The 26,695-nt window shown below is 37.4% G+C and overlaps 2 protein-coding genes across 5 annotated transcripts in view; both read left to right on the forward strand.

Annotated features, from left to right (window-relative positions):
- The window catches only part of zgc:162472 (transcription factor TFIIIB component B'' homolog), a 34,217-nt gene extending 20,136 nt beyond the window's left edge, over positions 1–14,081 (forward strand). For all 4 annotated transcript variants that reach the window (XM_028462947.1, XM_028462949.1, XM_028462950.1 and 1 more), the window contains exons 16-29: positions 85–219; positions 2,118–2,157; positions 2,264–2,377; positions 2,466–6,390; positions 6,485–6,645; positions 6,735–6,886; positions 8,470–8,524; positions 8,597–8,750; positions 9,595–9,691; positions 9,930–9,963; positions 10,061–10,162; positions 10,230–10,494; positions 12,870–13,110; positions 13,490–14,081. In XM_028462947.1, coding sequence (XP_028318748.1) covers positions 85–219; positions 2,118–2,157; positions 2,264–2,377; positions 2,466–6,390; positions 6,485–6,645; positions 6,735–6,886; positions 8,470–8,524; positions 8,597–8,750; positions 9,595–9,691; positions 9,930–9,963; positions 10,061–10,162; positions 10,230–10,494; positions 12,870–13,110; positions 13,490–13,603 — 5,589 coding nt within the window. In that variant the 3' untranslated portion in view covers positions 13,604–14,081. The remainder of the gene's footprint in view (positions 1–84; positions 220–2,117; positions 2,158–2,263; positions 2,378–2,465; positions 6,391–6,484; positions 6,646–6,734; positions 6,887–8,469; positions 8,525–8,596; positions 8,751–9,594; positions 9,692–9,929; positions 9,964–10,060; positions 10,163–10,229; positions 10,495–12,869; positions 13,111–13,489) is intronic.
- A 327-nt stretch (positions 14,082–14,408) lies between these two features.
- LOC114473518 (rhotekin-like) overlaps positions 14,409–26,695 on the forward strand; it is a 28,691-nt gene continuing 16,404 nt past the window's right edge. Inside the window, exons 1-9 of the mRNA XM_028463192.1 lie at positions 14,409–14,539; positions 17,721–17,920; positions 21,121–21,167; positions 21,238–21,291; positions 21,871–21,988; positions 22,067–22,315; positions 23,285–23,379; positions 23,458–23,564; positions 23,647–23,772. Coding sequence (XP_028318993.1) covers positions 14,522–14,539; positions 17,721–17,920; positions 21,121–21,167; positions 21,238–21,291; positions 21,871–21,988; positions 22,067–22,315; positions 23,285–23,379; positions 23,458–23,564; positions 23,647–23,772 — 1,014 coding nt within the window. The 5' untranslated portion in view covers positions 14,409–14,521. The remainder of the gene's footprint in view (positions 14,540–17,720; positions 17,921–21,120; positions 21,168–21,237; positions 21,292–21,870; positions 21,989–22,066; positions 22,316–23,284; positions 23,380–23,457; positions 23,565–23,646; positions 23,773–26,695) is intronic.

The following is a 26,695-nucleotide window of genomic DNA, read 5'->3' on the forward strand; positions in this document are numbered from 1 at the left end:
GAATTTCTTTCTATGTTGTGCATCACGTTCTGTCCATTTTGCATCATCCATTTCTGATTTTCCCCATTTTCCACACACACACAGTTTGATATCTTGGCCAGTATGCCAGATGTGTTGGACATCTCCCATGACGCGCTGTGCCCAGATTCTTCTTGTGCTCAGGCACAGCAGGAGACGGGCTCAGCCGAACCCTTTGAGCATCAGTTGGACCTGCTTGTTGTAAGTGACTGTAACAGAAACATCATTCCTCTCCCATCCCATAATCCGTCGTTGTTTTGTTTTCACCTCATTTTATTTCCATGCATGAAAAAATTATTTGATACACTTTTTTTTGTTTCTAGTTTTTGCTCCTTTCTTTGCATTTGAATGACAACTGTTTAATGGTGTTACGAGTAAGAATTGTTTTGCTATGAAGTACATTTTTTATAAGACTAACGTCGAACTTCAAAATTTTACAAAAACACAATAGAGATTAAACTTTTTTTTCATATATATGTATTTTGTTATATGTTAAATGTTTCAGCAACAACAAAAAAGATAAAATCATTCAACTATTTATAGTATTTCAAGCATTTTTCCTTCACCTGTGAAAGTTGACACTAATTGGCATTACTTGCTATTAGCGAAGGCCAGACAGACCAAGAATTATTGAAAAAAACGTATGTTTTGGAATTTTACACAGCGCTAAATTGGGGGCGCACACAAATAAATTCCAGGCTTTGTTTGTTCAACTTCTCTGTGTGATTTACTAATATTGCCAATGCAGGCGTGTGAGAGCCCGATATGTAACAATGACCCGAATTGTAAAAAAAATTAAAAAAACATTGTTATATATATATAAACTTAACAACTTAAGAAACTTAAGAAAAAAACTGTTAAGGTTCTCCAAAAGGCTTTTTTGAAAAAAAAAAAAAAAATATATATATATATGTATACACACATACGAACACACATACACATTTTTACACGTATGCATTTATGTATACTCATCTCTACATTGAAGCAATAAACCCTTTAATTCATAAATCATTGACTCACTCTATGATGTAATAAATGTATTACATTATTAGGGAAAAATGTTTTGCCTGCCTCATAATGTAATCACGAAAAAAGTTTTTACGTATTGAGCTCAACGTTTTGTTACATTATTGACCAGTTGTAGCATTTTGGGTTTCATTACTTTAAAAAAAAAAAAAAAACATTTTGGACTCAGCACTTGCTACATTATCGACCAGTTGTTACGTTTTGAGTCATTGTTACATATCGAGCTCTAACAAGGCACAAAAGTGGTGGAGATGCACGGTTTGAATTAGGGTTTGCGCTCGCGAGTTCTCGTGTGAGAATGCAGCGACGCAATAAATCACATTTTGTAAATGTTAGTGGAAGAGGAGAAATAACATAATGTTGAATTACAGCACATAAATGTAAATATAAGCAGGAGAAACATAATTTGGGAGACTGTTTGTGAGAAAGTGAGAGCTGTAGGGAAAATGAGAACAGCGTATAAAATAAAAAAAATTAAACATGGACGGACAGAAAAAGATAAAGAACAAAGGAAATGGAACAAACTAGGAACAGTAAAATCTACATCCTCTCAATCACCTTTCGTTGTACTTTTGCCCCCTCTTCTTCCTCGCAACATTGCATTTGTCGAAACATGCTATGTAAACATGCTTTCGAATGTGCATTATGAATTTGAAAAACAGTAATTGCAGTTAAGTAGCAGTCACGTTGTGTGTGTGCTAAATGGCTCTACTTGCATCTCCTCTTTCCACTATTTTGTGCGTTCTGGCAGATCCACCCAGATTACATATTCATTAAAGGGTTAACTCAGTAAACAGGTTTCTTGTGTTATTTTCCCCATTTGCCAAACAATTTTTTTTTGCGCTGGGTTAGTAGATCAATTGCAATGTGTATTAAACCTTTAGTGAATGAGGCCCACACAATGTATTTGAAGTTTGAAAAAAACTAATAATAAAGTTTTGAAAAAAAATGTAGTCAGATCTTTGTTAGTTATGAATTGGACGTTAAATTGCTTTCTGTTTTTTTTTAAAATTCACCTACCTTATAATTGATACATTAGTTTTCAGATGTTCAATTATCCGTTTGCGTTGCAGGACGTTATAGACTACCTTTCTTCTGAACCCACAGAAGAAGGTATGTTGAATTTTTCTTTTTTTTGGAATAAACAATTTAAAATTATTCAAACTATTTCCAAAGTGCTGCAGAGTACTCACGTTTAATGTATTTTTTTTTTAATCAGTATCTGAAGACCAGAGCTACAATGAGGCCGCTAAAACTCTGTTGACCATTGGGAATGTGGATCAAACCTCGCAGAGTGAAGAGGGTCAAACTGATTTGCAAGACCGCTCTCCACGTAAGAGATACATCTCCACCACTACCACGTTGATTCTTTTGCAATGGACTTGCTTAACATTAAAAACAACTTGCTGTTTATTTTCTAGTGATTTCGTCAGCTAGTGATAAAGAAGAGATGAACACACATTCTGCTGCACCAGAAGAACATTCACTTGATATGTTCCCAGCATTTGACCATAAACTAACAGAATTGTCAACAACAGCATCCCTACTGGAACCCGCTACAACAAACACCACTGATATGGTTATACTGAATACTATTGATCAAATAGGTGAGCTACAGGAGGCACCTACACCTACATTGCAATCAGTTCTGGAGAGCCCAAGTAAAGGTTCTCCTCAAACCAAGAAGCAACGTATGCCTAAACTCAAGCCCAAACCCAACATTGGGCGAAGCTCAAGGGCTCCACAGTTGAAGCCTAACTCAGAAGAATCATCTGTTGAGTCGGTGTCACTACCAATTGATAAAGATACTGGCCCAAAAACACTAGACATGTTTAAAGAGACATTGAAAGAGGACTTTTCTGGTACTCAAACCCTACTAAAGAAGACCCCACCTGACAGTGAAGAGAGGTTAGTTCATGAAATTGACCTAAGTGCAACAAAATCAGATCAGGTTTCCTCTGAGCTCAGCAAGCAAAGCTTTTCTGAGCCTTATTGTGAACCAGAAAAGGATGTGTCAAGTGGAAATAAAAGTGTGATGAGTTGTTCCAAAAATGACAATATTGCAAGTTTGGTTGAAGGGGTGCAGATTAGAAATATTGCAGAAAGGGAGATCGAAAAAAAGTCAATTCAAAAGACAAACATTGTCTTGGAGAGCAGCAGCAACAAGGATGCTATGTCTCCCAGCCGAGAAAATTTACTCGTTTCCCAAAATGAGGTGAAAGAAGCAGCAACTTTGAGCCAATCTAAGGAGGATCAAATTAAACCTAAGCCAAGTCGACCACAGATATCTGGAGGAGGAAATTATGAATCTCAAACTCCAGAAAGACCAGTAGATAATGTTTCAGCCCCAGTCCACGTCCAAGCAGGTAATGAACCTTCTCCAGTTTTATCCACTTCTCTAGAAGATGCTACAGTTATTCAAAAAGAGGTTGAAACTGCATTGATTCCTCAACCAAGGAGGAGTCGATTACAGAAACCGAAACCCAACCTGCCACACATATCCAGACCTTTACGATCCAAACCTGGAACTACAAAGATATGTGAAGAGCACAACATGCGTACAGAAGAGTCTTTTGGAGATACAGCGTCAACTTCTGATTTCTCAAATGAAACTCAAAAAGACCATGTTCAAACAGAAAGTAGTGGCTTCAGTATGGTGACAATGGATTTAGCAGATTCAGGATCAAATTTGGGTTCAGCCCAATTACTAGAAGGCCAAGACATTTCCACTTCACGCGTCAGTAGTGTAGACCATTTACTGATCCATCAAAATGAGGGTGAAGTTGACGTTGCAGGTCAACTGAAGAAGAGTGGGTTACAAAAACCCAAACCAATCGGGCCACAGAAAGCTGAAAATTCAAGGTCTGAACCTGAAGCTGAAGTTGAGTCTGCAGAGAGGGATGTGATTGCTGAAGACTCAATTGGAGGCACAGGAACCACTTCACAGTTCACAGATGAACTGACATCTTCTGTTAGCACTGAGGGTAGTTTTACAAATGTGGACAATTCAATAGTTACTGAACCCCCAGTTGGACAAAAGTCAGAAAACTACTGCAACCAAGTTCAAGCAGACCAAGACAATGTTTTAACCACTCTTGTAGAACATTTACCAGTTAGTCAAAAACTAGTTGAGCCTTCTTCAACTCACCTTCCAAGAAAGATTGGATTACAAAAACCAAACCTGTCACAGAAGTCAAGAACTTCACAATCTATACCGGGAACAACCGCAGAGCCTGAAGAGAAAGACCTTACCACAAAGGAGTCTCTTGGAGACAGAGATCCAACTCTTGATTATAGAAATAAAAATCTATCAACTTGTGCTCAAACTGATAGTAGTTGTGGTGTTTTGGAAAAGACAGACTCTGCAGGCACAGGGCCACCAGTTAAACAAGGATGGAATGTTGATTTAGACTCATTCCAAATGCAAGAAGGGCAAAGCCATTCCGCTTCATCCATTTCTTGTGTTGAGGAATTACAAGCCATACAAAAAGAGGGTGAAGTCACATCTACATGTCAACAAAAGAGGAGTCGATTACAAAAACCCAAACCGAATCTACCACAGTCATTGAGGACTCTAAGATCCAAACATGAAATCGCAAAGTTGCCTGTGGAAAAAGACTTGATTCCGAAAGAGGAGACTAAAAACACAGAACCACCTTCTACACTCATGGATGAAAACCTGACATCTCCTTCTGAAACCGAGAGTGGTTTTAGTGATGTGGCGAAAAGGGATTCACTAGTTTCGGAACTACAGGTTGGCCAATGTTTGAATAAGGATTCAGCACAAGTTCAAACAAATCAGGTGTCTAATCCTGAAACCACTCAAGAAGAGTTCACTGACGAAACAGACACATCTCCCGTCAAAACAATTAATGTCACAAGAACTGAATCAGCAGTTAAAGAAGTACTGTCTGAACAAAAGTTGAATGTAGAATTGGCAGAAGTTCCTCTTGGAGAAGGCCATTGCTTAACAATGCCTGCGACAAATGCTGAAGCTAGTCAAGCACAGAGTGAACGTGCATTAACTTCTCAACCAATAAGAGGTCGATTTCTTAAACCTAAACCAAACCTTCCACTGATATCAAGAAGATCCAAATCTGAAAAAAAGCTAAATCCATTGTCAAATTCTGAATGTGAAGTAACTGAACCAACACTTGCTGTTCATAGTGAACATCAACACTCTTATCTGACTTCAGGACCACCATCAGATTTACACTCTACTCCTGCACATTCTAAAGAAATGACTGCAACCGCTGAAAGAAAAACATCACCAAAACTTACTGAACAAATGGTATTAGTTGCTGTACCACCAGAGCAGAGTGTGCCAGGAAAAATACAATTGAATGAATGCCAGGTGGAACCTGTTCCAGTGCAAGCCCCAATTGATATTATTTCCAAAATCAGTGATGAAAATCAGTTAACTTGTGTGTCAACAACTGAGAGCAACAGTGAACATGTGACAACTGACTTGTCATGCACACAAGTCGGACATGGTTTGCACGCAGATGCTGTCCAAGTCCAGGAAGATGATTATCGTCCTGATTTGCCAGCCACTAGTGTAGAAGTGTTTCCTGTTATTCAAGAAAGAGAGAAAGTTGTAAGTCTCTCTCAATCTAGAAAAAGTCGATTACAAAGAATTAAACCCAAACCAAATTTGTCACAAGCCAGACCTACACTGTCAAAGCCTGGGCCATTAAAAGACACACTTTCACAGCATGTTGAGGAAACACCTAATAAATCGTTTGAGTCCGATTTCCAACCAGAAACTAGTATGACCCAACCAGAGGCTCAAAGCTCTGTCGAGGATACTACTGGTGCCTCGTCAACTTATAAACATGCAGAGGAAAGTTTTTTGATTGATGAAGAAAAAGCCAAAGCCGAATCAACTGTACTCCTACCTACCACATCCGAACAGACAAAACTACTGTCTGGGGATTTAAGCAACACCCCAGACGATTCTCATTTGGATGCAAACTCAAGGTCAATGTCAGAAAAGCATTTATCTAGAGACTGTAATGAGAGTCGGCGAGATCACGATTTACTTGAGAAAGATAGGAAGGCCTTTGCTCAAGTCGATTCCTTATCAAAAGATAAATCTATGGATTTGGAAGAATGCGCTTCTTCGGATGGCATGCATATAGCAATATGTGAAGTTCCAGACAACGAGTCTTTGCCAACAGACATGTTCTCTAAAAGTATTCACAACGCAGAATGTACATTGAATGAGACTTCACTGGAGGCTGGATCGTCTTCAAAGCCAAATGCTCAACAGTCATCTGACCCTATTCCTACATCAACTGATAATTCCAGCTCTTTACCTTTGGAAAGGGTTTTATCTGGTAAAAGGTAAGGAATTAGGTTCCTGTAAATGCACAATAAGTTTAGTTCAAACACAAATGTCTTAAGTATCTTATTTTAGTGCTTCTTTCACCTCTCCCAGCACAGACAATGTTTCACCAGTACCGACGGACTCTTCCGTTACCTCAGATGAAGCCCTTCATGCTAGCACAGTGAGGCTTTCTCCACCTAAACCCAGAATAGAAGACAGTACAAGTCCTATACAAGTCCAGCAAGAGCAGGAAACCACTCCAGCACAAACAGGTGAGACTACTTTGAATTCTTCAATTCCCTTTTCAGGTGGATCTCATCTAAGACTGGAGGTTGATCACGTATGTTTCTTTTTTCTACAGACTTTGTTGTTCCTTTGCAGGGTTTGGATCTCAATGATCACAAAACTGAGTCTGACAACAGATCTAACATTCAGGATCCAGTAGCTCTTGGTGGTGTAGCACCGGTGACTCAGCATTCTCTTGCTTTGATGTCAGTAGTGTCTTCTGCACAGGTACGATCTACGCCTTTTTTGTGTTGTTTGTTTTAATGGGAAAGGTTGTTTTCACTTTAGAGCAAATTGGTTTCAAACAACTTTTATCAACCAATTAGGTTTGAACAACAAGCTTTGACTGTAATCAACAGGCTGGTTTGAATTAGGAACACTTTCACTATAAGGCAGCACCCATATATTTATCGTTCAATTTGTCTATTTTTTTTTTTTTTTATATATAATTTTATTTATGAAATGCAAGTCACAGATATAATTGTATACAAAAGTGTACAATTTCTTTTCTTTTTATACAATTGAACAATTTGTACAAAAAAGACAAAAATTTGATCCAAACAAAACAACGAAAGCCCCGCCCTCCCCTCACCCCAAACCCCTGAGCCTCTTAAATAATTACCGTGCAATATGACTACAAAATAGATATGATAGAAATATACATTTGCATACAAAAGTATATACACATACACATATATACACTTACCTCTGCACAGCGCATACACCCCCACTTATAGACATGGCCACACATATTTTAGTGCACATGTGCAGCTACACATCTACACATGAACCATGCATGTGCGCATCCTCATACCTGCCTGAATAGCTGTCATCAACAGTACAGAATGAATATCGATGGCTGCCCACTCCCTGGTTGTTGATGCGTAACCGCCATGCTGGCAAATTTGTCTATTTTTAACCCTCCTATTGCCAATTAAACTATAGATGTTGCTCACGTTATTGCATTGGCTTAAAATAATATTTTCCAAGGTATACATTGCTATTTTTTCATTGAAAATTGAGTTCGTGACTTTTTTGATGGAGCAAGGATTTCAAAGCCAATTGGCAGTAACGACTTGTGAATAAAAATGTGAATTGTGAATCACTTCATGTGAAAGTGAAAGCAAGTTGACTTTCACTTAACTAGGATGCTGTTTAAGCTTGTTTACATTAGACTTCTCAAAATGATATGTTTACTGCTGTAGCATGAAATAAGTCTGAGCCAATTGATGATTGGCATCTTCTTCAGCCAATCTCACACATTGTAATAACAGAGGAGTTCTTTTTGGCTGAAAGATGTGTCAAGCATGTGATTTGTTGACCATGAATTTTTCTAGGAAAACATTAAATTTAATTAAAATCAACTAATATACCAGTGTGACTTACAGACTTATTTCTAGAAAGTATTTGTTATTAATTTCGAAAGATGGCTCTTTTTCAATCTAGCAACAGTGTTGAATTTTGTAAAATATTCCACAAGCAGACACTAGGAGGTTGTCAAACTTGGTTTTTGTCCTTTCACATTAATCAACTTTCAGCAGCCACTGCAAACTTCAACTAACGTTCACAATCATGCTTTTTTTTTCAATCAGCAAGTTGATGAAGGCTTTAAAACATAAAGAAGCCACTAGTTTGCAAAATAAAAAATAGCGTCAAATATGCCAGCTGTCTCCACTTCTATTTATCTGTTAAAACTTTTGAAAGGAGTGTCACTTTTAAAATATAGACTTCACTGCACAAACACTTTTATCAACAACTGAAACCATTTTAAAGGTTTCTTCAATGTTTCTTTCCTCTTTGTCTAATTGCAGGTTGCATCACCTGCAGGTGCCGACAGCGTCCAAAGCTGCCAAAGATTTTCAGATTGTAAGATTTTCTACTTGCATCCTGTTATTTCAACTTTTGTGTACTAGACCTGCTTTTCTTCCTCGCTCACAGTTCTGCCAGACCAAGTACCTTCAGATCCCGACGAGCCATTTTTCATCCTCTCTCTGACTGCGATCCCGGGCCAAACATCAACAGAGACTGATCCCAGTGAAGCTGGGCAAGTCTTGGACCAACCTGTGACAGTCGCATTAGTACAAGAACAAAGGTTTGTTTTTTGTCCTTAAAGACTAACTGAACGCCAAAGTTTTAGTTGACGTGCGTCTAGGCTGGAAATTATCAAGAAATTATGGGTGGGTTTCCTGGAGCAATTTGTTATTACCTAATTAATTTACAATATATACAACAGGTTTTTTTACAATTCTAAATATAATATACTAATATGAGCTATTTAGTCCACAATAAGTATAACATTCTTTATAATACACTTATAGAGACTATTTGATGAGTTAATTAATCTATAATGATTCATATTATTTTTTTATATTGATAAATACATTAATATGACCTACTTGATTAACTTCTTGGTTTACAATGATGTGTATAATCTTTATACAATGATAAATTAAATAAATATAATATATTAGTATTATGAGAGAGATACTTGTCTTGATGAAGACTTTGTGAGTTGAAATGCGTCGACATGACATCCCTGTTTTAGATAAAGGATTTTTACACCTCTAGAGTGCCTCGGATTTTCACTTTTGGCTGCCGCTGCCACTTTGTATTGTTTTTTTAACGTACTGGAGAGGCAGTTCACTGACTCTCTTCTTCAGTAGCAAAATTTTGATTGTAATAGCCAGGTTTCAACCCATAGAGGGCAGTCACTCTTGCATCTTACAACAAAATACGCCACATTTTCGTACTTTGACTAAAATGTGAAGAGTTGGACAGGAATCAATCAACAACACTCTTTCAAACCCAAATCCACTTGTTTTCAGCAGAAAAAAGTGGTTTTGAGGTTATGTTGCTCTTTAAGCTCTCCTTTAATGCAGGCCTGACAGTTGTTTAGTTTGGTGTCTTGTCCTGAGCTGTTATCATTTCATCTGCAGTGTTTCCGAGGAGCTTTCGGTCACAGGAGGAGGTGAGTCTGTCCCTAACAAACCCTCGTCTCCGGAAAAAAGTGACTCCAAGAGCGACACATATCAAGTAAGTGAAGTGTTGTGTCTATGCTGATGCTCATATGTAATTATTATTAGGCACCTTTAAAATGCACTTTCACTAGACAGCAAATGCTCCATCAGGTGGTTTCACTATGAGATTTAGTGCAAATTCCTTCAAAAAATGTTTAAAATAGAAATATTGAAATAGAATATGCACCTACCTCAACATTTATAAGACCATGTGCAATCATTTTCTCCTTGTGTGTTTGTGTCACATTTTTCAGACTGTTTCCTTGGTGGTTGCTGAAGTTTCACAAGGTAAAGTAATGACATGGAACTGAACTGTGAATGGGACCTCATTTTAAAAAAAAAAAAAAATTTAAAACTTTTTTTCTTCCCATCTTTTGTGTTAAAGAAACACCAACATCTGTAGGTCATTCCCTTAAATCTCCAGCACATGAAGATAATAATGAAGTTCCGTCTGCAACGGAGAAACGGCCATGCACCAGGAGTAGAGGTAACTGAAAATGTTCATCACATGTAGACCAGTTTTTGTCATCGTATGTTGTGTATTTTCTAACCAGCCAAGCCGCAGACAAAACCCACGACTGCTCAACGGCAACAAAGGAGTAAAGGATCAACTGAGGAAACGCCGTCGGCTAACACTGGAAGAAAAACCAGGAAGGGCTCAAAGAACGCTGGGCCATCAGAGCCAAAGACTCCAGAGTCACATGAACTAAGAAGTGGGGACGTAGACCTGGATCAGGAAAGTGTTACTAGCGAAGAAGACCTTAACAGCAACCTGGGTACAAAGACCACGAAGCATGTCAGGGGTCAAAGACAGAAAAGGTACAAGGATGTTTGCACATTTTTATTCCTGATCTGCATGAGGAATATTATGTTGGCGGACAAAGGGTTTTAAAGATGACAATATAAATTATTATTATTGATATTAACATTAAGATTTGTCGGCGTGCCATCTAGAATTGAGTTCAAGTGTTTGTGATCACTTGTGTGAATTCTTGTCAAATTATCTACAATATTGATACATGAACCACAGACAAATAGTTAAAGCTGGGGTATGTAAAATTGTGAGGCGCTCCATACTCCCCCCTCCCCTCCTGAACGAAACTCCTGCGTGCATGCGTGCACTATCAAACTTTGAGACTGATTTCTTCATAGAGACTAGTAACAAATGTAGGAACTTTATCTTGTGCCATTGGAGATTTTTCTGATGTTTTAGAGACATGAAAGCATGCATCACTCACTGCTGTAAGGATAGTAAGAGGCGCAGAGTCAGAGCTGCTCCTCAAACACATGCAGCCGCACCCAGCTGATCAGAGCAGACACACTCCGTCCACACTGCAGGTGAATTGGGTCTCTTCTTTCCACCCTGGATCATTTTTAATAAGCTATTTATTCCGTTCTCACTCTCTCTGACTCAAGGCGGACTGCACTGAATGAAAGCAGATCGCTCACAGTTCACTGCACACACCTACTTGGCGGACACCGTTCCTCCTGAACATGTTTGTGCCTTTATTCTGTTGCTTCTCCACCTCGGTCTTCCTTTTTCCTCTTGCTTTGCCGTGTAACCGCTGTGCCATCAGAGACTTCAGCTGGAACATAATGCCATGGGACTGTCCAGACTCTCAAGCTGATTTTGACAATCAGCTTGAGCAGCCAATAGTAATGCTTAAAACAGCTCATGGGCTCGCCCTGTTGGTAAAAAAAATCTCTGATTGGCTGAAGTTCATCGTCACGTTCCTGTATTTCTAAAGCTCATTTACAGAGCCAGGAGAAGGAGGAGAGGTTCACTGTTCACTCAGAACGCTTTGGATTACAATATACAATACAATATAATAAGATTATTATGGATTTTTGACCAAATAAAACCAAGAAAACTTACAAACTGCAGCTTTAAGTTTAAACATAAAAAGAGAACGCTTAGTGGAAGAAAGAAAAAGATAAATAAAATCAATATACAGTAGCAGCATGGGATTTAGGTGCAGTGTTGGGCAAGTTACTTTCAAAATGTAATACATTACATATTACTGGTTACTATCATTTAAAACGAATTAGTTACATTACAATATTACTACCTCTGAATTGTAGTGTGTTACACTACTTTTGAGTTACTTTCACCAAAATAACCTCTGAAGTATGACTAGCATTCGAAAATGTTAAAATATAGTTTATTGCAGCTGATTATATATCCAGTGGAGGGTGATTTTGTATAGCATAATACATGTGTAGGTTACTAACAACTTAATACAATAGGCACAGCTAGAAACAACTATAATGTAACCTATAACCTTGTGACATGACAAGACGCACAGCCGCTTTCTTTTAGTTTCTATTCCTTTTTCCCTTAACTATTAAATGTGGACTATTAAATATCAGATCGCTTTTGTCTTAATCTCTTTTAGTGAGTGATCTTATACTTGACCATCAACTAGGTTTATTATGCCTCACTGAGACTTGGCTCAAAAATGAAGATTTTGTTGATCTTAATGAAGCCAGCCCTCCCAATTATGATAATCATCATATTCCCCATGACAGTGGTCAGGTAAGAGGAGTGGCAGAAGTTAATCACTCAAGCTTATCAGTTTCCCCAAAAACAAAACATAACCAAAATTAATTCGAAAGCATCTCCCTTGAAATTTGTAATCCTAAAACCAAGATACAAAAACCCACTTTATTGGTTATAGTTTACCTTCCTCCTGGTCACGGGGATGAGAATATCTGTCAGTCGTTACTTTAAGTCTGATTAGAATTTGAAGTTCCAGAATACCTGGGCTCTGACGAAAGAGGGCTGGTGCTCGTCCCCTTGGACGGCATGTCCATTAGCACAGTCCGGACGGGAACGCTCTGCTCAGGACCGCAGAATGTGTCCCACGTGGCCCGTTCTGGGCTTGTTGGCCACACCGCTAGTTCCACAGCTGGTTTGGAATAGTAGGTTTCACAGCGTTGTGTTGTGTAGCTGGTCCCAGCTGGCCTCTAACAGCGTTAGCAGGCTTCGGTCCTTCACAACAGTGGGGGAATGGAGGCTTTTCTCTGGAGCGCGCAAGAGGTTAAGCTGGGTAATTGTTGTTAAATTGTTATTCTATCTATTGTTAACAAACTTCTGTTGGTCTTCTCTGTAAAACGAGGTGTGCTGTGGTGTCTGTTAACACGTCACAGACTGTGTCTGCTACACTTATGTTTCTCTTTAAATGTTCTGACAGAAAACCCAAAGACAAACCAGCCAGCACAAAGTCTCCTCCACCCCCCAAAGCACTCTCTAAGGGATCGAAGGCTAGAGCTGTGCGAGAAAAATCGCGTGTGCCAGAGCCTGCTACCTCCTCATCACATGACATACGTTCAACGACGCAAGGCAAGAAAACCGCGGTTCCATCACAAATGGAGGCGGATCTCGAGGTGACATCGGGCCGCACTGATCACAACACGTCTGTTTGTACAGCAGAGGTGAGACAAACATGGTAGACTGAGGGCTTGTTGCTTTCGTGCAGGGTTTTTCCAACCTTGGGATCGCTACCCCATGTGGGGTCGCCTGGAATGTCTAGTAATTGATAAAGAAAAAAAAGTTACTGATTTTTTAATTATTCTTTTCAAAATTAATACAACACACTCTTAAACAACTGTTTTCTATATTTTCACTTTATCACATATATATCTAAAATATTATATAACGTAATGAATAAATAATATAAAATTAAGTCTTTGGGGTCCCCAGAAATTTGTGATATAAAAATGGTGTCATGATCCAAAAAAAGGTTGTGAAGCCCTACTCTAGTGTTAGTGATCTGAGCTTAATATTACTGTATCTCTGTGGTTTTCCTTGTAGGTTTCAGCATCTCAGGAAAACGTGTGCGTGATGGACAGCTCACCCGATGAGGAGCCCATCACTGTGTCTCAGTACTTCTTTGGGGACATTTTTACAGAAGTGGAGGAAAAGTAGAAAGTCTTTTTCCTTTTCAAATCTCCATAATTTTTGTAAATTTTACATGGGGAAATGTTGTTTTTTACTGCCAGTTTCAGCACTTTGGTTTTGTAGAGCAGTGATTGAAAGTGAAGCTCCTTCCTGTTTCCTTTGGAGTGTTTTACTGGCACAAAGATTTATAATAATGTATTTATTGTACAATAATTGTTTTGAGTATTACTTATGATTTACACAAGGTCTCAGGAAGTGTGTAACATTACACGGCAACTTGAAAACATACGTACATTTTAATGTCTTGCCCTTTTAACCTTTTTTTGTAGATTTTTTTTTTGGTTTATTTTCATCAACGTACCATCACAATAAGATAAGATACATTTGGGAAGTTGTCACATATGTTCAGTTGTATATAGTGGTGATTTGTTAATCATTGAGGGAAAACAATGTACAGGATTTTTGTATATAAAACAATGTCAAAATAAAATATGGAACTCTTAAAGACTTGAATATAGTTTATTCTTTCACCATCTGTTTGTTCTCAACACTTTCCTTTTCTTTTGCTCCTATTGCTGTTAGAATTCAACTTGTTGAATGCATTTAAGGTCTTAATATACCTCAACGGTGGCCGATACCACCTGTTTATGGGTGCAACTTCCTATGTGGTAAAAATGAAATACAGAGGATTTATTGAACTCTTTTTACTGTTGTATACATTGATGAGTTGCACATCTTTTGCAGGAACGATGACTTGATTAAAGAGTCCAGTCTTGCTTTGATGGAGCTGTCCAATTAAAATGTTGGAGACATTGTTAATCCCTCACATTGCAGCTCTTGTGTTAAGGCTTAGGACTGTTTCGATCCCTCTGTGTTGAGTAAGCAGCTGCTGGGATATTATTCCAGTCGCTGAGACCAGCCAGACTCAGAGGGACGAGAACCACCATGAATGACAACATCCAGGTCAGTGTGACTTCCTTCACTTTACAGTATTATTTATTTATTTTACACTAAAGTATAGGATACATTTTGAAACTAAGATTCAGAGATAATAGTTTGGGGGCAAGGTTGAAGCTCATTGTAATTGTAATCACATTATTGATAATTAATTACAATTATGATGTAATTATAATTGTAATTGAAAAATATATGTTGCTGTAATCATAAATGAATTGTAATTGAGTTCAGATAGCTGACTTTGTAATTGTAACTGACACAGAACTGTTATAAAATGTTAATTAAACGCAAACTTGAGGAACCATGTTACAGTTTTATAGCTTACACGCAGGGCCGGCCTTCCAGACAGGCAAAACAGGCGGCCGCCTCGGTGCCAAATTGCACCCACCCACTCCCAATTTTTTTTTTTTTTAATAACTTCAAAAGTTATAACAAACGTGAAACACCCTTTACACAATTGAATATTAGTATTAAATCTGTAACTATACCTGCTAATATTCTGCCCATATTTATATTTATTTAATTTTAATTCTTGTTCTATTCCATAAGGCTATTGTGTTGTTTGCACATTGTGTTCTTTGGTTTTAAGATTTGTGTTGCTGACGAGTAAAACCAAACAGGAAAGTAGACTGAAACTTTTATATTTTATTTTAACTTTTGATTGCACTGTTTTGTATTGCTTTTGAATTTTGCACCATTGTTGTTATTGTTCCCTCGAGACATTTGCACTATACCTGTACGTGTTATAATGCATTATTCTAAATTTTAAAATAGGTTGTTTTTTTCAATGGTTTGTTGTGTCGCAGAATTGCATTGTTTTGTCTTGATATCTATTTGTATTCATTCATGGGGGGGCGGGGCGATCAAAGTCCACTCTTGCCTTGGGCACCTAATGACCTAAAGCCGACCCTGCTAAGTTACTCATACGTACTAGTTAACAATTATATGTTTCATATGTTTCTCTCTACCTGCGAGTTTTCTTGAGGATCATTTTTTAAATCTATACTATCAATACTGACAAAAAAAAAAGGCTCGGACGCCTACATCAAAAATATTAATACCAATATTTTCATAGATCAAGAAGCCTAACAAGGTAACTAAGAGATGGAAAACAAATTGGATGATATATAATATTTTGTAGTGTATTTTACGGCTGATTTAAAACAAGGCTCAAAACTGAGCTGTTATCATAAGAGGTGCCAACACAAGAGGATGGATACATTTTATTGATGTATTTATTAAAGGATCAGTAATTGTGATTAATTGTAATTTAACTTTAGTAATTGAGAATGTGAATATAATTGACTTTCAGGAGGAAATAAACATTGTAATTGGAAAAATGCTGCTCAATGTAATCGTAATTGAGCTATAATTGAAGATGTAATTGTAACTGAAAAATTGTATTGACCAATATGACCCAAACCCTGTTTTTGGGAATTCTGTTTTATTACTCTGTATAAATGTATCGTAAGTCATATCTTTAATATGATGATTTTACAAATACAGTGATCTAAAACCCAATAGGGTCACCATCAACTACAGATTTTCATTCCAATGTAAATCACTAAATACCAACAAGGCTTAGGATCAGAAAGAGTGAGATGATTATGTAACAACACTCTGATCCCTAAATCTTAACAAACATTTCTTGCCTGTTCAAACATGAGCAGACACGTAGGCAAGGTGTCATTGTAATGGAAAAGAATCAACATGGCCAACTATGTCAGGAGTAATATTTGCATATTGGATGATATCGATTTGATACGATATCAGCAGGAATCGTACATACTTGTATTATTTATTTTGTAGTGTGAAATGTTAAAGGTTTGATCAATTGATATTACTCAGAAAACAATAGTTAGGTATGGTTTCGAAACTCCACCGTGTATTATTATTAAACAATGATTACATACATTTTAACCCTAAATATAAGATTATTGTACTACTGTATAAAATAAAAAAAATTAATAATTTGAGGACAATTTTAGGCAAAACAAGAGAGCAGCTGTAAGCGTTTAAAGGCATTTGCAATAGTTTACCGCAGTTTCTTCATTGTTGGAACTTGTTTGCAGACTCTGAAATAAAGCTGCTGCGCAGCAATGGTATGGGCCAGGCAATTTTAGGCAAAACAAGACAGCAGTGTGCAGAGTGACGCACTTCATAGTTTGCAATAGGTTTAAATTTACCACAGTTTCTTCATTGTTGGAACTTCATTTTAGTGTAAGTATCATATCTGTAGCACATTTGGCTGATTTGATGTGAATTTTTGAAAATGTTCCTTTAGCGCTACCTTTTGGATGATTGGCCTGTTTTTGCAGCTGAGGTAATCTGTCATGGGACTGGACCTTTGTGCAAAATGTAGTGATTGTTTGCACCGAAGCATGATTTCCTCCTCCAAAGAACAGAAAAGAAGAACATGCAGGATAACAATAGGTTCCCACACCTTAGGCTGACCTACTAAATTAGAAAGACCCTGAAGAACAACTTCAATAATAACAATAATAATACGTTTTTAATTGGAGATTTAAAATTTTACAGCATGTGCAGAAAAGGTAAAAAAGAAAGGGGGAAAGATTTTAGAAGATATTTTTTTTTTTTTTTCTGTTGTCGGAGCGATATCTGATATCAATTAAATTTCTATTCAAATACAAAACAGCTTTATTGGCATGACAAACTTGTTTACATTGACAGAACGATATAAATGGAATAAATATCAACATTAATATTAGAGTGAGATTGATTCATGCATTGCATACATTTATAGCCAGTTTGACTTGTTTTGCACTGCCAATGTGTATTAATGGTGCCTTTTGTGTCTTAGGAGAATATTTGTGAAGTGTTTTTGTTCATACATAGCTACAGTAGATATGGGTATTGTTTTCAGATGTATAACTATAACTATCTGTGAATGAAGAGTGAAGTTGTAAAGCTAGTTCTTTGTGCTGACGTGAATTCCATGGCAGAGATTGTGTTATCGAGTAAACTTTCCCATAACAAGATTCTCATGTGGATTACATTTCATGCAATGCACTTTTCAAACTTAGGCTCCTGATTCTGATATGTCACCCAACAGGTTTAGCTCACTGACATTAAAGCTTGATACCAGCAGTAACAGAGAGCAGCCGTGAGAATGCCATGATAATGTCTGTCTGTTTCTCCATTTGTTCTCCCCGTTGGTCTCGCTCAGGACCAGGAGCTGCTGCAGCAGATCGAGCGGGAAGTGCGAATGCGTGAAGGAGCCACTAAACTCCTGGCCGCCTGCACCCAGAGAGAGCAGGCCCTGGAGGCCTCCAAAAGCCTGCTGACCTGCAACGCCCGCATCCTGGCCATGCTCAGCCAACTACAGAAGATGAGAAAAGCCCAAATCCTCCAGAGTGCAGGTCACAGGTCAGACAAAGCACAGCTATAGGGATATACAGTATGAAACATTCTTTGGATGTTTGACTTTATATCAACTGAAGGGCTGTGGAAAAGTGATTTATAATATATATATATATATATATATATATATATATATATATATATATATATATATATAATACCCAGGGCCCAAGGCAGGGTTGGACCCTCAAACGTCTTTTATATATATATATATATAATACCCAGGGCCCAAGGCAGGGTTGGACCCTCAAACGTCTTTTATATATATATATATATATATATATATATATATATATAATACCCAGGGCCCAAGGCAGGGTTGGACCCTCAAACGTCTTTTATATATATGTACGAAAATGCATTTTAAACATTTTAGATTATTTATATTGGAATGAAAAGGGCCCTGTGTGAAAATAAACTGGTTGTTAATCACAGTTTTGCACTGAAAACAATTATTCATGCTGCACCAGGGCTCTAGCTACCACTACCTTTAAAACAATGCAAAAGGTACGACTGCGTCTGCTTCTACAGCTGTAACAGGTATATGCATACAGGTAGTCTGAACTGTGGATGTGACATGGAGCGGGAGATACACTGCAGCATTTCTTTCCTCAAGAAAGAAAAACCAGGCCAAAAAGTAAAAAAAAAAAAAAAAAAAAAAAAAAAAAAGGAGCGAAGGTTAAAAAAGGGAAATCAACTGTCCAATTCTCCAGAGGTGAGCTTTAAAACACTTACATCTGTTTAAGGCAATATATTATTTTGTTTGAAATTAACTATGTGCACTCTTGCGCATTTAAATGCTGGAACATTCCTTTAGCACGTCAAATTAAAAAAAAAGAAAAAGATTTTAAAGATTTTGCTGCCACCAACTCTTAAAAAGGTTGCTTTACCTTTTATTAACTGTTGTACACGTTTGCTTTGTGTGGATACATACAGTATATATATATATATATATATATATATTAGTTATACCCCCTCCCCCCAGTTTTTTTCAACCTTGGGGTCAGGACCCCATGTGGGGTCAGCCTGGATTTATAATGTGGTTTAAATGTCCACTAATTGGTTAAACAAAAAAAAGGTAGGTAAAACGGATTAAAATCTATGTTTAGAATTTTTTAAATTATTGTTTTTGAAATACACATCACACTCAATAAATATCAAATAACTGTATCCTATACTTAAACTTTCTCAAACATAAATCTAGTTCAAATAAAATGCAGTATGGTAAATAGACTTTATCACCACACTGAAGCAGTCTCAACGCACTTTACATATCTGCTCATTCACCCAATCACTCTCACATTCACACACCAGTGGGACAGGACTGCCATGCAAGGCGCTAGTCAACCACTGGGAGCAACTTTGGGTTCAGTGCCTTGCCCAAAGACACTTCGACACATAGTCAGGTACTGGGATCGAACCCCCAACCTCTCGATCAGAGGACGACCCACTACCACCTGAGCCACAGTCGCCCAGTATAACAATATCTAAGGTGGTGCACTTGTCACTTTGTCACTAATCCTGGCTACTCTGTAACACACCTTAAAAAACATGATAGAAGACTAATTCTAGCAGAACAAAATGTCTGTGGGGTCGCTGGACATTTGTGATATTCAAAATGGGGTCACGGCTACCCAAAAAACGTTTGTAACCCCAACCAGTCACAGCAGATGGAGATTTCTTCCTGTTAAAAGGAGTTGTTTCTTCCCACTGTCGCTAACTGCTTGTTCATGTGGATCTTGTTGGGTTTTCTCTTTATTATGAATTTTATATTTCGATAAGATATATTTTGAGATGACTTTGTTGTAAATTGTGCTATACAAATAAAGTTGAATTTAATTGAACTTCTGGGTTAATGTGAAGGAAAAAAGAAAGCTTATATAACAATACTAGAATAGTTTCCGGGCAAAAAACAAAAAGGCAGTGGCTATCCGTACGGCTGCCATATCAATATACCGACATTCTATCCGTACGCAGCGCCGCCTCATTGGCCAATTTTGGTCACGTGATAGGTCAGTCATTGGTCAGTTTAGGTTGCGTGACTAAACCTTAACTAAACCTCACCCTTACTCTAACCCTAACCCTAAAAAATGTTGCACTATTGTGTTATAACCTAACCCTAACTCTATGACGCTACATACTTGTACTTCGGTAACCGTACCAATAGCACCGGAGGTTGTTTTTACGGCAACCGTACAAGTAGACACTTTAAAAAAAAAAAAAGAGGTGTACATATTAAAACTAATAGGAGGGACCCAACAAGATGGTTTGAACCCAGGGCCCAAAATGTGGTGCTATGCCCCTGACACAATGGCACTACAGGGGGTACAGGAGAGAGAGAGAGTGGAAATTTAACAAATATAAGTGTATGAGATGACCGGAAATGATAAAAACTATAGAAATAGATCTATTCAGCAGCCACTAAATCAGTGTTTTTCAACCTTGGGAATCGTGACCCCATTTTGGGTCGCCTGAAATTTCTGATTTATTCTCTTTTTTATTATTATTAAAACGGCACAATCTTAAACAACTGTATTTCTATACTTTCACTTTGTGAAATATAAATCTAGTTAAACTAAAATGCAGTAAAATAAATATCTGAGCTCAAACATGATCACAAACAAACGTTTTTGGGGTCACCAGAAATTGATATCAAAATAGGGTTATAATACATTATTTTAATATTATATACATATATTATTTTTTTAAATGTAGCCTATGTTCCTATCTGTGTGTGTGTTGCTCACACAGAAACATTAATCTAACTCTGTTTTGGTTTCTTGTCTGTACAGAGGGTACAGAGAGACAGAAAAATGAGAATATCTGAGTAGAAAAGTTTGAGAAATTTAGACAGAAGCTCGGGAGAAATGCATGGGAAAAAGTTATTGGAAATAACCATAAGATAATGGAGCTGAAACTAAAGTTTAAAATTGAACAAGAAAAGGGGAAAGCGTCATAATGGAGTGAGAAGAGTGAAAGGCAGACACTAAGGAACACTAAAGTAGGAGATATATTGATTTGAATCCTCTCTTATTTGCATCCCTAGTCTGACTTCTTTATGATATAAATTAAAAAAAAAAAATGTATCATGAAAAAATACAAAGCAAGATCTAATGTACAGTACGAGGCATTCACACACTTTATTTATTATTTGTGAGATGTCTGGGTGTTTCTGTCTGTGCTTGATGGTCCCTCATTGTCTGCAGATCATCTGAAGGTCCACTGCCATGTGCAGGAAAAGTAGCAGTGTCAGGTGAGCATGTATTTATTTATTTACACAGGACCATTGTTTTTATCCGTCTCGCGTCTTCTGCTCTCACCAGACCTGAGAATCCCTCTCATGTGGAAAGACTCGGAATACTTCAAGAACAAAGGAGGTACGTTTGCTTTGGGAAGCACAAGCTCGTAAATTTGAATAATTGAATTTTCTTTCTTTTAAAATACCAAAAAAGGAAAATCAAGTCAAACAATACAAGTGATGAGAAATTAGGTTTTTGCAAGTTAAATTTCCTGTTTTTTCGACTTCAATCTCAACATTATATGTCTTTATTCTCGAAATTTCAACTTTAATCTCGACATTTTGACTTTATTCGTGATTTGCCCAAAATGATTTGCTCCATCAAAATTAGCCTTAATCAGCTTCTGTAATGGATACTTTTTTTTTTTTTTACACTCCTTTTTTTCCACAAGTTAAAAGTTTGATTTTAAAGTACAGAGGCCTTTCTCTCCTGATTCTGAGTCAACTGTCAGCTCAGCCCACTCAAGGCCTTTTCTTGCCCTTTTGAGATACAGTATATCCTAAGTTAGTATCTCCTTCGGAGAAATAACATAAATCAAATAAAGAAAGGTGTGAGATTTGCAAGTTATTGCATTTCTACTATTGTGGTTTGCAGAGATAGAAGTGTCAAAGCAAGGATATACTGTAAGAGAGGACTCACGATGTGGCCTTTTCCCAGAGCTGCAGCGCTGCACTGTCTTCTGCCTGCTTCATTGTGGCACCGAGATCAAGGACACTGACCTGGTGACGGTGGACCGAACTTTAACAGACATCTGCTTTGAAGACGCCATCATTTTGTGAGTCTTCTCCATCGAACGAGATGAAAATTGTTGAGTAAAATGTGCTTTAATGAGTGTTTCTCTGTGTGTGAGTAGCAACAATGTGGGCCCTGAGTTTGAGCTCCATGTTGAGTTGTACAGCAGTTGTGTGGTAGAGGACTACTACCCCAGACCCGCTAGGCCAAGGCGAGGCAGCCTCTTCAGTGGCACTTTAGGAAGCTCGTCTGGAAAAAAGATCCGTGCTGCCTTCGAGTCCGCCACCCTGTGTGGATACATTTCAACAGGAGGGGGAGATTTAAGACCTGAGGACATCCCACCTCCAGTATTCCCAGAACTGTCCTCACTGTAAGCACTGGAACACACACCAACATGAGGAGCTGTTTTATTGTGACTGATTGTGCTCATCAGGGTTGGGGTCAATTATAACTGTAATCATGTAATTAATAATAATTACAATTATGGTGTAATTTAACCCCCAGTGGTCAAAAGTTTTCATCAGTTTTCCCAAATTCAGTTAAAAAAAAATTAATAATAATAATAATAATAATTGATATAATGTACATAATTTGCAAGATTTTTAAGTGCCACAAAACACAGTTACTGTAGAAAATAAATATTAATTCATTTGTTGTTCCACCTCAGGTGTGTAGTATAAGTTTTGAGTGAAATGGTCCCAAATATTTGAGACTTTAGGTTGGTTCTTCTTCTGTTGTGCAATTGTTCTTCACAATGTAAATGGTGAAGCGACACTGCAGCCAGTTATGGCAAAATTATGTTACTAATCATTTTTGCATTATTCTATTCTATCTACATTGTGGTTGCTAGACTTTTAATTCTATATTGTCTTTTGCCCCTCTCCCGGCAAAAATCTCAAACTCTGCCTATGATTTTGCCGCAACAAAAACAAATCTATGGGTATATTGACAAAAAAAAGGTTCAGACGCCCATACCAAAAATACTAATACCAATATTTTTATTGATTAGGAAGCCTAACAAGGTAACAAAAAAATAAAAAAAACAAATTGGATATCAGGAATTTTATTTGTGTGTTTTTCAGCTGATTTAGGACATGGGTCAGAACTGACTTTTATGGGCTTATATAATTCCGGCTAGGTAATTGTCAATAATTGTAATTTAACTTTATTGATTGAGAACATAATTGTAATTGACTTTCAGAGGAAAAATAATAATCGTAATTGGAAAAAATACCGGTCACCATAATTGTATTTGAGTTGTAATTGAACATAGATAATTGAAGATGTAATTGTAATTGAAAAATGTAATTGACCCCAACCTTCACAATTCTGTTTGAAGAGGACCAAAGTTTAACCTCCTGGCTCACACTACGCTGACAATCAAGCATGTCCAGGAAGGTTTTAAGACGCATGATTTGACACTTTCCACAACAGGTAAATAAACTCTTTTCACAGTTTATCACCTCATCTGTACCTTTCTTCCTTTTGACTTCATGTTGGGATGTTTTTCAGAGGAAAGTCCTTTCTGGTTGCCTCTCTATGGAAACATGTGCTGTCGTTTAGTCGCTCAACCTCTCTGTATGACCCAGTCAGTTCTAAGCGGCCCAGTCACAGTGAAGGTAACTAAACCTCTGTCTATTTCTGTCCAAATGTAAATACTTTATCCTTTCCAATCAGGAACTCTTCACTTCTGCTCCTCAGCTTGAAAACGACGACTTGTGGGGAAACTTTCACGGCGTGCTCCGAACGCAGACGCTTTTCTGTTATGAGAGTCAAAAAGACTCAGAGTTTGGAAAGAAGCCGCTGCTGATGATCCCCATTCATAAGGTTAGGTGTGGGTGTGGGAAACCCAACATGGGAAACTTTTGCAAAACTGCAGTAACGCATCATGGCCACTAGAGAGTGCTGGTAAATAGGGAAAAGAAGAAGAGCTTTTCCAAAACTAGAGGATATAGTTAAAAAAATATATTAAAAATAGTTGTCAATGAAAAAATATTTTCAATCAAAGTAAAAAGTGTTTTTAAATACCATTATTTGGGTCTGAAATATTTTTTTGATTGAAAAGTTTTTTAAACACAAATTTACCTCCATAAAAACATATAGTCTTTGGGTGCATAAGACCAAATCAAACAAGGAGCTGCATTGTGTAGCTATGCAAGTAGAGTCAAGGAATTTTAGGATTTGAGTATAAATATACATGCGATACAATTAAAAACTATAGGTTGTTTACATAACCCCAGATCTCTGAGTAACATGAGTGAGACATCAAAACAAATGTTATGAAAGAGAACCATTACATACTACATATGAAATCAAAGCTTTTGGTTTTGGTTGTTTTTTTAAACCAGATTTTATGGTTTTATTATAGGTTGAAAAACATTTATCCAGTGGTTAGTGATTAGGTGAAGTAAATACCCTGTATTTATTAAAGATTAAAACATGGTAACGAGGTGTAAAACTTGGATTAAAAACATCATCAGCAGTTGAGGCTGTAATTTAGAGAATTTTAACTTTCTCATAATATAACCAGGTCAAATGGTTTTTACTAATATATTGTTTTTATCTCAACATGTGTCTTCCTAAAGCCCTTTATATATTGTTTCTGTTTGAAAATAGATTTGACGACAATCAGAAGATATGGATGTTCTTCCCTACAATCCCACAGCTGCTGTCCAGTATGATGTTTTTAAACCCTGAATAGCAAAAAGTACCATAATCTGTCTGAGTATCATCACCAGCAGAATTCTCAGCGAAGTGGCAAAATGCTTAGCTTTACAACACCTCAACTCCTGCCTAATATTAAAGTTCCCATGTCATGCTATTTTTCCACTACTGTATCTCCATTTGTTCTAAAAACCCCGAAAACATAGTATTTGAGGTTAATTTTCTCAAACTCTCCTATTTTCCAGAGTTTCAGCCTCTGAAAAGTCACTTTCTGAGCAACTCTACACAAACAGGCTGATTTGCGGCCTACTTATGCATATTCATGAGTGGGCGTGTCTATAGATGGGACACTGACTTCCTCCTCCCCGCACGGTGACGTAGGGCCACCCACTCCGTAGCCGAGCTCATGCTGCTTTATAAACACGAGACAGAGCGTGGGGCGTTTGCCTGTACATACATAGACTGTAGAAAATACATACATAGCACTGTGTGAAGGACGCTGAAATGCTCATCTTCATGGGCGTGTCTGGAGGCACGGCTTCTCCAGCTCAGTGCCGTGTCAAATTTGTCATCAAAGTGGGAACGCGTCATCAAATTGGAGCGAGGTGTTTGGGCTCACCCTGCAGTAAGAAAGGAGCAAATCACCCTCTAACTAATGATTGAGGGAATCAATGAAAAAACGTCAAGGTCACGTCAAGTGTCAAAAACAAAAATTGTCCATATCTCTACGAATATTTATCGTACAAGTTCAATGTTTACATTTATGAAAAGCTCATCTCAAGTAGAGTATTTTATTTCATTGGGCCGAAGCTGTATGACCTACCACTAAAAAGATTGGCAGGAGTCAAAGTTCATGATGTCACAAAAAAAAAACCCCCAAAAGAAATACTTTTTTATCTATAACTTGGCTACAAACTGAGATACAGTGCTCAGACTGGTGCCATTGAACAACATTTCCTTTCATTGTGTGACCTTGACATTCACTCAAGGTCATATTTAAGGTCAAGGTCAGTCTTCTCTTTTTTCTGCATTATTACTTTCAATTGAATTAGTAAAAAGAACAAACTTGTCAACAAATCCAGATTCAGGTTTTGCCAATTTTATCAAAAGTGGTAATTGAACATGGATAATTGAAGACAGAATTGTAATTGAAGATTAGGAAGAGCATTTCCTTATTCCTTAATATAATGTACATAATGTACAAATATTTTAAGTGCCATAAAACACAGTGACTGTTCAAATATATATGAATTAATTTGTTTTTCTTTTAAAAATACAAATTATTTTTTGGAGCTCGAGTCATGTGAACATCGTCCTTCTGTCTTTAGGTTGGTTCTTCTTCTGTTGCCCAATTCTTCTTCACAATGTAAATATTGAAGCAACATTGCACCCAGCAGTTCATGTATGGTACTGCAGCAAAAATGAAGCAGAAAGCTTATCATGAATTTACAACATTAAACGATGCGTCGAGACAAATTTTTGTAGTCAACATTATCATTTATGTTACTAATCATTGTGGTTGGTGCGAATCGCGAGACGGCCTATATATTTAATTCTCTTTTTTCTTTTGACCCCCCCCGGCAAGAATCTTAAAGAATCTCAAACTTTGCGTCCATGTTTTTGTGTTGTCTTCACGCACTCTGAGATCTCGATCTATAAAGCATGTGACACATGTAGGTTGCTGTATAGCCCCAAAGCATACATATTGACCTGTATACCTGTTGTTCTTAAACAACAGACACAGTAGAGATTAAACGTGACAGGAGGTTGAGAGAATGTGTCAATATCAGTCAACACCTTATTTTGTACCGCGTATTGAGAAACAATGGCACTTTTCACTGAGACAGACAATCCAACTGATTGGAGGTGAGGAATGCTCATGCAGGAATGAAAGACAACACATGAATACATGCAGTGTGTAATGTGGGGCTTTTTGGCGAATCGACCCGGAAACAAGAATTTCGAGAATGCCTCAACTGACTGACGAAAGAAGAGACAGTTGATAATCTTGTCTGTATTTGGTGTTAACAGAATTGCCGTGACCTGTATTTTGGAGGCAATGAAAAGTGTTGATTGTTTTGTATTT

Source organism: Gouania willdenowi, chromosome 12 (genome assembly GCF_900634775.1).
Source record: "Gouania willdenowi chromosome 12, fGouWil2.1, whole genome shotgun sequence".
Classification (NCBI taxonomy): Eukaryota; Metazoa; Chordata; class Actinopteri; order Blenniiformes; family Gobiesocidae; genus Gouania; species Gouania willdenowi.